General features: G+C 43.0%; 1 protein-coding gene across 1 annotated transcript in view; it reads left to right on the forward strand.

Moving 5' to 3' along the window:
• The first annotated feature begins 212 nt into the window (after positions 1–212).
• The window catches only part of VWA3B (von Willebrand factor A domain containing 3B), a 78,607-nt gene continuing 64,499 nt past the window's right edge, over positions 213–14,320 (forward strand). Inside the window, exons 1-6 of the mRNA XM_042788258.1 lie at positions 213–566; positions 1,943–2,017; positions 3,540–3,758; positions 5,623–5,717; positions 8,129–8,379; positions 10,460–10,619. Of these exons, the coding sequence (XP_042644192.1) occupies positions 1,978–2,017; positions 3,540–3,758; positions 5,623–5,717; positions 8,129–8,379; positions 10,460–10,619 (765 nt within the window). The 5' untranslated portion in view covers positions 213–566; positions 1,943–1,977. The remainder of the gene's footprint in view (positions 567–1,942; positions 2,018–3,539; positions 3,759–5,622; positions 5,718–8,128; positions 8,380–10,459; positions 10,620–14,320) is intronic.

Here is a 14,320-nt window from a genome sequence, read left to right on the forward strand (position 1 = left end):
CGAGCGGCCCCGGGGACGGGGACACGCGTGGCGCTCGCTCCCGGCCCTCCACCCGCCGAGGCCTCGGCTTCCCTTCCCCGCCCGGGTCCCTGCGGCGTGCCCGGGGACACGGCCGGTTACCGGCGGTGAGGGCGGGCGCCGGGGCGTGGCGCGGCCGCGGCTGGCGGGCGCCGGCGGGGGACACGGCCGTGCCGCCCCCCGGGCGGCCCCGCTGGCCGGTCGGGCCCCCCTCGTTCCGCAGCCCCCGCTGTGGCACCCGCTGCCCCGCTGCCCGCCCGGGGCTGGGCGCTGCGGCCTCTCGGGCTGGAGCGCGTTGGGCTTTTCCCCGAGGCGTCCCCGCTGGGCGTACGGCCCCGGCGAACGCTGCCCGACGCTCCCGTTCAAAACCCGGAGCGCGGGGTGGGTGCGGGTTTTCGCAGGGGGTTGGCTCCGGCTGGAGCGGAGGGGTAGAGGTGCCCGGCTGAACTCTCGCCCACCTTTCGAAAATAACTCGTTTTGATTCAGGCTTTGGGCTGAAGGTTATCCCGGCTGTCATCGGTTTTCGACTCGCCTTTCCAAGACCTGAGGTAAACTCACTTTGTCGCTGGAAGTCGCTTTGGCTCCTTGCAAAGGCTCCTTTTCCGACGGCACCAGCACTTCACGTCCGGGTGCTGCTCAGGCAGCCGGGGGTGATGCTGGAGGCTAATCCAAGGGGAGACCTGTCGCCACACCCCTGGGCATCAGGAACGTGAGGTGGCACCTGGGATTCGTTCTGTGATGCGGGCTGCTGCTCGAAATGTGCCTCAGCTATTGCCGTGAGAGCGCTGCGGCACTGTTTCTGCAGCCCGAGAGAGAAGTGGCCCAAGTCCGGTGGCTCTCCAGCCGTGGCTCCCCCGTGGCACGGGTTCCTTTTTACTGCCGTGACACCAAGTCCGGGCTGGTCGGGGGTTGTGCTGCTTGGGGGCATCGTCTGCACGACGCCTGGGGTGTTTGGGTGCAGAACAGAGTCCTGGTGTTTTGAAGTCCCCTGCCATTCACACTGTTCATGTGTTTCTGCATCAGCGGGACAAAGACTGGAATGGTTTATATATTTCCACATGGGTATTTAAACCCATGTAAGAGGAATAAATAACATGTTCAGCTCTGCAATGAAGAAAGAGGGAGGAGGCTAAGTCTTGGGATTATTATTTTATCCCATTTTTGCTTTTCCCTTAGGAAAAACTGCTTCATGACAATAGCTAGCAGTTGGCCTGCTAGTGATTCATAAATATTCCTCATTCATTCATCTTATTTATTAAAAGAAGAACCAAGTAAGTGGCAAAACACCATGTCTCAAAGCGATACACTCAGCCAATATATGCTACCTTGCTTTGTCTGGCGTTTTGTTTTGTCTTCATATGTGGTGTCTCATTCACGGTTGGGCCTTATACCACATACACCTACATGTATACACACATAATTCTTTTTCTTTGTGAATCATCTTGTAGTCTTATAGGCAAAGTTATGAATCTCTTCACAAAATTGTCTCAGATACTCCCAGGTTTAGTCATAAATTGAATTATAGCAAAGGTAAGGTATAATGCAAAGCCATAATAGAATATTATACAACTGGCTGACAGCAGGCCAAAACACCACACTATGCTATTTTTCTAGCATATCTGTGTGGAAACTTCCACAGCAGCTCTTTTTTATGATAATTTATAGGGAAGAAAGGAAAACTATATTACCAATTTCCTACTTTCCCATTTCTGATTATGGGACTCCCTGTCAAATCTGGCTCCAGCCTTTCTTGACATGGGGAGTAGCTGTCCTTTTAAATTTATAATATTATTTTCCTTGAGGAAAATCTTGATCTCAACCTTCTGCAGTTTATTATTGGCTGGGCCTGTGGAGCTGGTCTCCAGTTCATATTGACCTGTACATGGCGATAGTTTAATTTCTTTAAAACATAATAATTCCCCAGGTTTTTAAGAAGAGCTGCCAATCAAGAGATCTATCATGACTGGCAATCCACATAAGAGACTTGCCTGGCGTGACTGTGAGTATTTCAGGCTTATTTTTGCATAGATCCCATGTTTTCCTGGATAACTTCCAGCTTTGTTTGCAGCATTGTGGTGTGCATACTGCTGGCTGCGTACAAGCCATTCTGAAGCTGTGACACTCTCACCTGTGCTGCATGTGGGGTACTGTGCTGACCTTTCTGTGTTTTTGGAGGAGGAAACTGGGAATGACTGGTCAAGTGACTATAAACAAAGCTCCAACAGCTGCAAACCTTCACCTCTCTCTCTCTGGAGTTAACATCTGTCACTGCTGCTTCTGTGTTGAGTGGAGGAGGAGGGCTGGTTGAATGCCAACCTCCACAGGCTTGCCAGCCCAGCACCCTGCTCGTAGGACTGACGACTGAAGGAGCTGGTGCCAGTCTGCACCATATAGAAGCCTACTGTCACAGAAAGATTATTTCTGAAGATAGTCTCATTTCCTTTATGTATTATTAACTGAGGAACAGTCTATCTAGTGAACCTTTGTAACCAGGTCAGTTGTTGTAATATTTGATCTTAGCAGAGAGTTCTGACCGGTCTGATCCATGTGGTACATTTACAGCCAGCTTACAGTAGATGGGTAATGGGGGACTGGGATACTCCAGGTAATGTTGGTGCTGACAAAATGGACAGAGATTTCAGAAGTCCACAAAAAGTAAACTTAGATACAGCAAGGGCATTTAATCAACTAGAGCCAGCTTAGCTCATGCGGAGTATTTTGGGAATGAACAGGAAATGCCAGAGTCCTCCTAGAACCTCTGTGCTGAGGAACAGAGGCATTACTGTTACCGCTTCCATTTCTGCCTCAACTACTTGAGGCTCTGGGCTGCCTCTGCTGCCAGTTGCAAGTGGAGCTAGCCCAGCCAACTGCACAATGGTGCTGAGATACAGTTGTTGTTCTGTAGAACTTAAACTGGACCTTCATGCCCATGATTTCCTGTGCAAGCACGTGACCCATCACAGCCTGGAGCTGATACTGCCAGAACCACCATTACACTTGACATAAATGATGTGAGGAAAGGAAGTTTCACCAGCCTTGCAATTAAATCAGGATCTGCTGCTGGTGCTGCTATTGCTTCTGGTAGGACTTCAACATATAATTGTTAAGAAATTCTTTTTTATTGCATAATGCTTCTAATGTGCATGTAGTGATCTGTCAATATTTGAATGCCTATTATGAGTTCTGATTCCCAAGACTTAGGAGAGATATCTTGGGAGCTGGAAGAATTGCCATTTGACAAATTGGACTTAGATTTCAGGGCTTGGATTTCAGCATACAAGACACATTTTCTTTCAAAGCTTGAGGGTAAGTATATATGGATGAATAAAAAGACATAACAGCGAGTAGACGTGTAGGACTGAGAGCAGCTTTCCAGATTAAGAACATTGTTCAGCATAATAAGACGAGAGGTGAGCTGTATGTGTACAGGGTACCACAGAGTACAGGTAAAGGAGACAACTCAAGTGAATCGTTTGGTTAAAGTATAAATGTTGAGTTTCCCTCATTGCTCTTTACAACAGATGCCTTTGATTCAAAGCACAGACAAGATCCCGAAGATTCCCACGAGGCCCAGAAGAAGAAATCAAAAGAGAAGGAAAGAAGACTGGCAGTTAGTCAGTGGGACATGGATGTACAAGCCCTCGTTTCATCTTCTAAATGGCTTCAACTTCATGGGCTCAAAAGAAACAAATTGTCCCTATCCCAGATTTTGTCACAGATTGGATTCCAGCACAGGAAAGGTATAAGACAAATCAAAAATGGAATAATAAGAAAACCCTTGACTTTGAATAGTCTATAGAGTCACAATCATTTTGCACCCCAGTGTACACAGAGGAGATTTTCACAATGTCTCTTATGATAATGGCAGAAAGGGAAGCTGTATCCACAGTTGCTGACATTGCCAGTTCAGAGAATTGAGGAACTCCACCTCTTCTTAATCTGAGAAGATTTAGGATCTGAGAAGGGCTTTCCCTACTCAACTGTACTGTTGCTTTACCCTAGGCTCCACTTCAGAACCTCTCCAATTTAGCTATAGCTGGGAAATAACTTGTGCTGCTGAGGCTGTTAGCTTTTTTCCTGAAAATAACACACCGTAAGATCTCTATCCATTTTTAGATGGCAGATATAATGTATGCCATACCATAATCTGCCATCTACTAGTTGGTCATCAGGGCTGGCTAACCTCCCTGGGAAGCGTATATTTCCAGGGATCCAGCTTTAAGGAAGCTGTTAAATTTGGTTAGAATTCAGTCTGCTTTTCGTGCAAAGTCAGACTATAGAAAAACGTTCATCTGCAGTTAATTGACAGCTGGAGGGGAAGAGTTTGCTGATAATTATTAATCACTGCCATAATAGTGCTTTGCAGAGCATGGTAAGATATTCTTTTCTTTGAACAGCTTGCCGTCTGAGAAGGAGGAATTGTAATGTATTGCAATTGTTCTAGGTTGCATAATTTAAAATTTTGGCTGGCTTGCGTCCATGGGGCATTCAAAGATCAACCCTGCAGATCCTGAAATCCTGTCTGCTGTAGATGAGGAAGAAGCTGTTAAGCAGGGTTAATGTTGTTACAGTGTAATTTTAGGAGCAGAACGTACTAGCTTAGCAGGGCAGCATGCTGTACAGAATAGCTGCTTTGTGACGTTAAATATTCCCACCCCTAATGTTTTCCTATCAGTGGAGATCCTGTAGATTTCTAGCTACTGAAAGAGCAGAGTGCAACCTTTTCCTTAGTTGCACCCACTTCTGCACTCATTTAATTGTGTAAGAGAACATCATTATCTGTACCAGATTTTTTATTTTGTTTGATGGACAAATATTTGCAAGTCCTGTTGTGAGGTAAATGGATAATACAGAAGTTTAATTGCCTAAACCTTTAATTTATTAAAGTCCCGTGTAGCTTTTTGGCTTATAAATGATTGAATGTTTTTTTTTTTTTTTTTCCCCCCACTTCTGGCTAAACTGGCAAGGAGCAGCAAGAGCAGGGCTGCTCCATGTGGGGTGAATGGGCCAGGAGCCAAAAGGCACCGCAGCCCAGGCAGTGCCCTCGCCGACCAGGATGCAGACCTGCAGCATCTGAGTGGCCCCGGCTGTCCCAGACAGGGTGAGGTGGTGAGCCATGCCTGGGGTTCCGCCAGGAGCAGCAGGAGATGGAGCCAGAGCCAAGGCCACAACAAAGGGCTTCGATCCTAATCCAGGAGACAGGACTGGAGACAAGGCTATAATGTAGGGCTGAGGGGTCTATCCAGAAGAGAGGTCCACTCACAGAACTTGAGACAGCTACACCTACAACACAACTAAAGCAAAGCCTGGGTGCCCAGGGCCCCGTGCCCCGCGAGTGGAAACCCCAGCTGAGGCTGATCAGGGTAATCAAGGCCTGTTGGTGCCCTCAGGGCCCCATCATAGACATAGCCAGAAAAAAAATGTAAAGCAAGATCATAATTGGAATTTCTCTCGAGTTTCTTAACATGAAGAGTTCAGTAAAGATGCGTGTGCCTTACGCATCTGTATAGTTCGGTACAGATGGTATGCACATTAACCTGAAAAATACTTGTTTGAAGTAATCCTTATGATTATCAACTTGATCTTTTGTGACCTTCACTGTAGATTATGTGGCCACCTTGGGGAAACTTGTGGCTTCTCGGTATGCGGATGGCTTGTTTCCTCAATACAAGAGAGCACAGGATGGCAGCGTGTATAATGTAAGTGTGACTGACTGGTGCTAACTTCCCTGTGCACTTAGAAGTTACTATCACTAGCAGAATGATGTGACTAAAATATCTCCCTATGGCATTAAATACTTAGGTTCTTTGTGAGAACTTTATCTTTTGATCATTTTTTCCCTTGTTTTGTCAAACTGTTGGTGATAACAATCAGTGGTAGGGAAGCTAGATAACTCTCTCTTTTTTTCCCCTTGCAAAGTCTTATGCTTTTGCCTTCGTGCAGCATTGCAGTAAATCTTTCCAGACAAGGCTGCAGTTTCTAAGCAACATTTACCCTGTCTTGAAAGAGGGAACACTTAAAAAGAAGATGCTTAGCTGAGTTAAAAAAAATAAAATCATAGTCAGTAAAACAAATGGGGATGCTGAAATAAGAAGATATAATGCGCTGTCATTGCCAATGCAAAGCGCTGCTTTGCTTAGTGCCAGCAGGTCACAAAAGGCTCAGCCTACTCTATAGAGACAGCTAGCTGGATCTCTGCCCAGGCTCCTGTTCTAAGGAATGTCTTAGCAACAGCTGCTGGCGGCCCCATTGTTAAGAGGATGGATTCTGATTGAAGAGATACGCATGTGAGCGAGGAGGGGAGAGAGTTAATTCATGAAGGATTTTACAAAAGCAAATGGCTTGTCATTTTTTCTGATAACTGGAGTCACTTCTGAGGCACAAGGCTTAAAAATGGGAAAAGAACCATTTCAGGGAACATTTTTGTCTATTTTTTTCACATTAATTCCATATGAAGTATCTACATAATATCTTTAAATCTTAGGACATGTTATGAGCAGCCGGAAAGACGTTTCTGGTATCATTAAGGTAGCAATGCTGTTAAACAAGATCTGGTGAGATCTCATTTAGGATATTGTGTAGAATATTGTGTACAGTTACCACGTGTTGAGACGAAGCAAACCAAACCAGAACAGGTACTGGTAAGAGCTAGTAGGATGAACTGCAGTGGAGCGCTGATCTTATAAAAGGGCTTGGTTGATGCTGACGTACGTAAAACTGAAGAAGACTGACAAAGGGTAGCATTATTGCCCTTGAATGCCTAGAGAAAGGCAAATTACAGGGATAGGAAAAAGCTGTAGTTTTCTATGCTAAAAGACATGCTAGTCCAAGAATAAATGGGTATGAAGTGCTGTGAATAAATTTAGGCTGGACAGTCAGAAGTTTTCCAGCTCTCAGGGAAATGGGAATCTGGACTGGCCAAGTGAAGGGGTGGTGCAAGAAAACTGCTTTATTTTAAGATGGAGCTTGATTGGTGTAGTGCAGTAAGCCTCTTTGTATGAGTCTGGCTGTCATAAGAGGAAACTGGATTTTCTAAGTGCTTCTTCCCAGGCCTACATTCCTTTGGCAGACAGCCTGAGACTCTGTATCTGGGAGGCACATTACAGGGCCCTAACTGACATTAAAGAACAGAAGGAAATAGAGATGAGTGGAAGAAGTATGCAGACTGACACACAAAATATCTTCTCCCTGAGAAATGCTGTTGTTTAAAAACATTTGTATCTCCAAGGTTTTGTACTTAGTCCGGAATGGTAGTCGGGGGTAGGAGGTAGCTGGTAAATTAGCTTACATGGCTCGGAGATATTGGGGGAATGCCTTTACTGGAGCCTGCGGTGAATTTTTAAACCCACGGATCATTTTGCACAGTGAATGTGTATACATATATTCACAGGGAGGGTCTGCTGGTTTTAATTCTAATACTGAATCTAGGTTTTTCTCATCTTGTATTCTGATATTGTATGGGAATTATATCATCTGATATTGTATGGGAATATTTAGTTGTTGATTGCAGTTGTCTCAACCTAATTTATCTAAGCACCTACCCACAAATAGTTAATCTGTAATGCAGGGCATTGTTAGTGAAATAGTAGTAGAAACAGGAAACACTTTACATTTCCCTTTCAGATGCTAAAGACAAGGTGGAGATTGAAGTGTCCCAAAACCAAACCCCATGCTCCCTTGTATCATTGTACAAAATTTTAAGAGCCAGTCAAAATTCTAGTCTAAGAGGGTACAAAGTTTCTGTGCCCTTGTTTGTTCACCCATCTGCTCTGCAGCTCTTTCTACATCCTTGCCTGTGTTCAGCTCATTCTAATTGCTCCAGTCTTGAGACAGACAAGTCAGACAACCCATTGGCACTGTCCCATGCTCATACAGAAAGATTATGAAAAGCAATTAGGACAAAATGCAGTGTCTTTTCTTTATAGCTTAGATGCATTTGTCAAGTATTTGCTCTTGAAACAGTGGAAGAAAAATGGGTTATTTTCACTCCTACCTTGGCTGGCATATCTGGCACTTGCAAACCAGCTATTGCAGCTGTTCTAAGCTTGGGGCTGCATTTGTGTTATTTGTTCTGATGTTCAATTTCTTTCTCTCCCTTATTTAAATAAAGCTGACAGCCAAAAAAGAACTGATTCTTCATTTTGTGGATTGTCTAATGGGAGCTATTGAGCTATATAAGCAGCGAATGGAATGGTTAACCAGTGAGAGCCGGCAGATATTTGGAGTGATTCAAGAACGGTGCATTGTCATTGTTTTGGATTTTGGCACTGTGGCTCCAAGAGAATTTGATCTATGTCTGGATGCACTTGCTATGGTACTTGTGGAACAGGTGACCCAAATTGCCAAATTCAACCTCATTCGGTAAGCAGAAAGAATCATATAATCGTAGAATTACAGGATGGTTTGGGTTGGGAGGGACCTTTAAAGGTCATCTAGTCCAACCCCCCTGCAGTGAGCAGGGGCATCTTCAGCTGGGTCAGATTGCTCAGAGCCCGTCCAGCCTGACCTGGGATGTTTCCAGGGAGGGGGCATTGGCGCATCTGCCACCTCTCTGGGCAACCTGTTCCAATGTCTCACTGCTCTCATCGTAAACAATTTCTTCCTTGTATCTAGTCTGAATCTACCTTCGTTCAGTTTAAAACTATTACTTTTTGTCCCGTTGCCATAGGCCCTACTAAAAAGTCTGTCCCCATCTTTCTTATAAGCCCCCTTTAAGTATTGAAAGGCTGCAGTCAGGTCTCCCCAGACCCTTCTCTTCTCCAGGCTGAATGAAGAAGTCCATACCTGCCCACTGCTGGAGAATAAAAAGGAGTCACATACCAGATAGGCACGTTTGGATAATACACTTTCTGTAGTGGAAATTGTCCTGATTCGTGTCATGGTAACATCTGTAGATTTTCCACCAAGTTTCACCCACAGTCATGCTGAGCTTGCTACTTCCATTTAAGAGAAGACCATTGTTACCCTGAAGAGCAGACAAAGACTAACAAAACCCAGATACTCATATATGCCTTCCACAAACGCAGCACAGAAAAACAGAAAGATAAGGAGGACTTTACAATGGAAGAAATGCTCTTCAGGCATCTAAGTATTACAGCGTCAAACAGTGAGGTCCAATTTGACTGCCTAGGCATTATGTCTTTAGGCATTACAGGTTTCTGCCTTACAACTAACTATTCACTCCCCCAAGTGTCCTAGGCACAGGCATAGTCATTTGTATTTCTATAGATTTCCATGGTCACAGAAATCAGTAGCAGAAGTAGGAAACAATACCAGATTTCCATAACAAAAGACAAGTGCTTGTTCCCTAACATGAGTAAATGCATTTGGATTTAGTTGCAAGTAGAAGAATAGAAGCAGCTATTCAAATTTATGTATCTCTGCACATATTCTCATATATACATAAAGGTTTGAGTGTGTAAGCTTGGGTTTGGATAGATGAGTGGAATTTTGTGACTAGGAAAAAAACGATGCACAAATTAGGTCATATAATTTTAGAATTGGTTCCACAATAATAACTTGCATCTACACTGTGATTCTTAAAGTTGTTTTACACCAGCTTTGTCCTCCAGATTTGATTCTGGTGCCCTATCTTAGTTCTCTAGCTTGTGATACAATTGAGATTTGAAAAGTAGAAGATAACTTCCATAGCTTTTGAGAAGCACATAAAACATTTTCTTTAAAAATTATCTGCAAAGCCAAGTCAAAATTGAGGCACAGTAATTGTGTTCATCTATTTGTTTGTTTGTGCAGGAGGGAGACAAAAGACAATATAGCATATCCATTATTACTTTAAAAGAATCTTGGAAAACATTCTTGTCTTTTAGATTTGCAGGAAACTCTTCAAAATAGTGCTTGAGGGAATGCCACAGATAGTGGAACCAGCTGGGTTTTGCTTTGCTTTCTGTCTTTTCATGTACAAATGCACAGACATACATGCTCATACACTTTGTACTTCTGTACTGCCGTTAAGACAAAGGCCTTTGATCAATTACAATATCAAAAAGCTTAGCATCACAAGTTTTATTTTGGTGGGTAGATAAAGATCAGCCCTACTACAAAAAAAGTATGGCAGTTAAAATGGCCTGACACAGAGGTCACGCAGCAAGCTGTGGAAGCCAGATTTTTATTTCATACACGTATTTTAAAAACTGGGTTGTGTTTTGATGTTAAGGGGAGGTATGAATTAGGAACTGTTTTTAAAGTACTTTAGCTCTTTTGACCCTACTTCTGAAACAGTTGTCTCAAAAATTCTTATAAAAATGGCAATTTTTCTAAGGCTTTTATTTTCCCTCTACTTTTATTGCAAGTCTAGGTTTCTTATCTGTGGTTTATTGTAATTATTACTTAAGAATGGAATGGAACAATAGCAGAGCTCCACTCTTGTGCTCTGCCAGCATTATTCGCACTATTTCTAATTTATAGTTGATGTAATTTTCAGGGCTGCTCAGAATCTTCTGAAGTGGCAACAGAAATCTACTCCTGTGTCTGAGCATACTGTAAAGTCTGCTGTTACATGGCTCTGGAAGCTGGACCGCATGACAGCTGCCAGCCATACCAACTCTGCTGAAGCCCTGCTGGAAGCCATGGGTGATGAGGCGGTAAGCTCAGACATCTTTTCAGAAGCCTCAAGTAAATCCAAGAATATTCAGTGCCAGACTAGCTACTGTGATTTGCCCTGATGAATATTGAAAAGATAAATATTAATGAGAGCATTTGGAAAGTTGTTTTTTTTTTCCCCAAGTGTAGCTGCATACTATGTTTACTGATGGCCTGTTTATGTAAATGTACTGTATTTTGAATGCAGAAACTTGTTTATTTCCTTTTCTAGAGTACACAGAATAAATAACTTATCCAGTCATTAAGGGAAAGAGAAAACATCTTCCCTTTCACCTCGACATATATGTTTTTCAGGGCTTCAAGTTTATGAGAAAATTGCTAGTATCAACATTATTGAAGACAGGGAAACCATTCTTATTTTGTTACGTGTCCAAAGCGCTCATGAAAAATTATATTTAAAATCCACAATAGTAGTTACAGAGATTTATTTAAGTATTAACTCATGGTAGGGATATGCAAACCTTTTTCACCAGCCAGGTTATAGCTAGATTTTCTTCCAGGACAAAAAGACAAAGCACGCACAGGTATTGCTGCAATTAAATTCTGTCTGTTACTAAAAGTACCATATTACTTTATTCATTGTAGCAGAGTCACAAGACTTAAACTGTATATGCCATCTTTTGAGCTAGTCACTTAAAACTTGGGCTATTAGAGATATTTTATGAAATTTGCTTGCAATGTACGTTGTTACAGTTCCCTAGCACCCAACTTTAATGGAAAATTGGGCCTACTGTGTATGGACCCGGATCATTGGTTTTCATTGCCATTAAGATCCAACCCTGTGCACAGATCCAATCCTCACTCCTTTGTAAATCTCATTCTGAGACCTTACTTGAAGGAGAAGGTAAATTTGGCTTCAGTTTCTTTCTGGTTCTCTGTGCTGGTGGATTTTCATCCAGATAAACCTTGATGTTTGGAAACTTACATTAAAGAGGAACTGGGTGAAGAACAAATTGTGCAACAGTGAGGGTTTTTTTGTGATTGCTTTTTAAAATGCCTCCTTCATAAATGGTATTAACATTTTCAATTTTTAGTATATTACTGATTTCCTGGTGGGAAACAAAAAAGACTGTATTCAGATTTCAGTATTGTCTGGATGAAAAAAAAATCTTGTTGGACCTGGTGGGTCTGCATATGAATAAACAGAAATTAAAATCTGTTCAACAGTGAGATACCTATTATATTTTTTTCTGGACATTGGTGGGCTAGTGGGTAAGCTGGGGGAGTCACTTGTGGCAGGTGCTCAGCATAAACCAAACCTCAGTTACTCCTAAATACAGTCATTATTATTCATAACTGACAGTTCACTTGAGTGCAGGCTCCACTGCACTGCAGGCTGGGGGAGACCCCATTCAGTCCCAGGCAAGAGCTGCGTACTCACTGAACGGTTGTAAATGACTCATTCCTCAGAACTGGCTTCATCAACAGAAATTGCTCTGAAACAATAGCTCTTTTTTTTCCCTAGACTTGGCTTTTCCTGTCATTCCTTTAGCTGAGCTTTTCTTCCCATGTGTGGTGACTCCCCAGATTTCCTTTCCTCATGACCTCTCAGTCCCAAGCTCAGAATCGCTCTGCTGCAAGGTTGCAATCCTCTGAGCTCTGCCTGCCACAGGTGCGTCCGCAGTGTTTAACCTGCGGTTCCGTACAGGTGCCGCTCTGCAAAGTGTGGGTCACCCCCCCAAAACACACCTCCCTGCCAAGGTGAAGACTCTGAGGAACTGCTCATGCTCTTCTCCTTTGTGTTCTTGTATGAAGTTTGTTTGCTTGTTTAGGTGGCTGCATAAATTATCATTTTCAAAATACGAAGGACTAAATGGAGAAGTTTTAACCTTTCCCCACTAATCTGTAAGGGACATTTCCTTTGTGGTATGGTACTGCTGGGTTTGTAGTTAAGTAGAGTGAATTATCTGTGGCTAGCAATTTATTTTCTTGTGAAGTGTTGGTTCTGCATCAGCAATGCCCAAGAAATGTCAGCATTTTGAAAGCTGCAGAGGCAGGCAGTAAATAAGTCCTTTGGAGGAAGTGTGAAAAATTGATATCCTTATTGAATATCAAGTTTATGAATTATTGTCAGTCTTAAGAGTAAGGGAGAGAAGATGTGAATCTGAAGGAACACAGGGAAAAGTGGTTGTGCAATATGCATGCATTCCCTCAGGTCAGGAGCCTCTTCAGCAAAAGGAATAGGAACAAGGTGTTGTCCAAGGACCGGGTCTCAGCTAGGAGAGCTTTATGCATGCTTGGATAGCTTTTTAGCTGGATGAAACAGAGAGGGAACCTTGTTAGAAAAAAAAAAAAAAAAAAAAAAAAAAAAGCACAGGTAGGTGCAAGAGTTCTTTCATTTTGTTTCTGTGCACCTTTTTCTAAAGCTAGTAAGTATTTTGTTAATCTTGCACTCTAATGAAACACACTTACTCTTTTCTTTAACCTTAATATTTGTCTAGTATTAACAGTGATGCCAGGACACCTGGCTGACCACAGACCTGCTTGCTCCCCAGGAAGTGTAGCCTGTAACTATGGGCTCTGCCTCCCACATGGAGTGTCTCTCCCCTTCTACGAGATCCAAGGGAAGCCTGAGGTGGCGAGATGCTGCCACATTAATTTGCCTGGTCTAGCCTGAGATTGGGCTGCCTGGGAGAGATGTCTTCCAGTGTTGACCCAAGATGTCTTCCAGGATTAGTCCAAGTATTTGTGTCAAAAGGTAGAGGAGGGAGAGAGCTTGAAATCCAGAAGTCCATGTCAGTTTGTATCAACATGCTTATGATGTGGGACAGTACAGGGATCCTACAGCCTGGAAGCTTCTAGTAGACAAAAAACTGGACAAAAAATGTTCATGTGCCGGTCTGTTGACTCAGGAAGATGAAATTTATAGATCAGCATCAAAGGCAGCAGTGGAAATGCATGAGCACACTTACAGGTGATACTGAATTTGCTTTACTAGTGCATGAAATGATGTGGGTGCAGTGCCATCCCAGACTCAAATAGTTGTATTCTCTTTTGCGGTGCATGTCCTGGGATTCCTAGACATATTGGAGTGTATTTTCTCAGTTAAACAACTTTTTAGTAGATATTTATCATTTGGTATGTACCATGCAATAGGGATAATATGCTATACTTACTGTCTTGAGCATCATCATGAGATAGCCGTAGTTACACTTGTTTTTAATGATGGTGAAAATTCAAGAAGCGTACTTGCCATGAGGATTGTTAGCATGGGTAAGTGTACGTAACATCAAATCCCTCATAACGTAGCACTCAAGAAATGGCTAAAGGACATTTCTTCAGCTTCTATCTTTTCTCACAATAACATTTTCAGAATATAAGTGTGTGTGGTCATAATAAACCTGCCAAGCTCCCTCTGCCTTGAAAAGTGCAGAAGATACAAATTATCTGTAAATACCAGCAGTATTTAGTATTACAGATACAGCAGCATTCAAAGAATGATGCATCTTTCCTACCCTCAGAATACATGCTTCCAGTAAAAGTATGTCTGGTGTAAAATTTCCTACTGATTTTCAGCCCTGGCAAGGCACCACCATAGCATTTCTCTTCATAAAAGTGGAACGTGGCACAGAGCCTTGTCCTGACTAATACAGTTGTTCTTCCTGACACCTCCCTTTGGTTTCAGTTAACTTCTGTGAAAAGGTATTTGCATTGGGCAGAATCAGACCCAGGGGCTGTGGAC

This window comes from Tyto alba, unplaced genomic scaffold (genome assembly GCF_018691265.1).
Source record: "Tyto alba isolate M040663 unplaced genomic scaffold, T.alba_DEE_v4.0 Super-Scaffold_14, whole genome shotgun sequence".
NCBI classification, from domain to species: domain Eukaryota; kingdom Metazoa; phylum Chordata; class Aves; order Strigiformes; family Tytonidae; genus Tyto; species Tyto alba.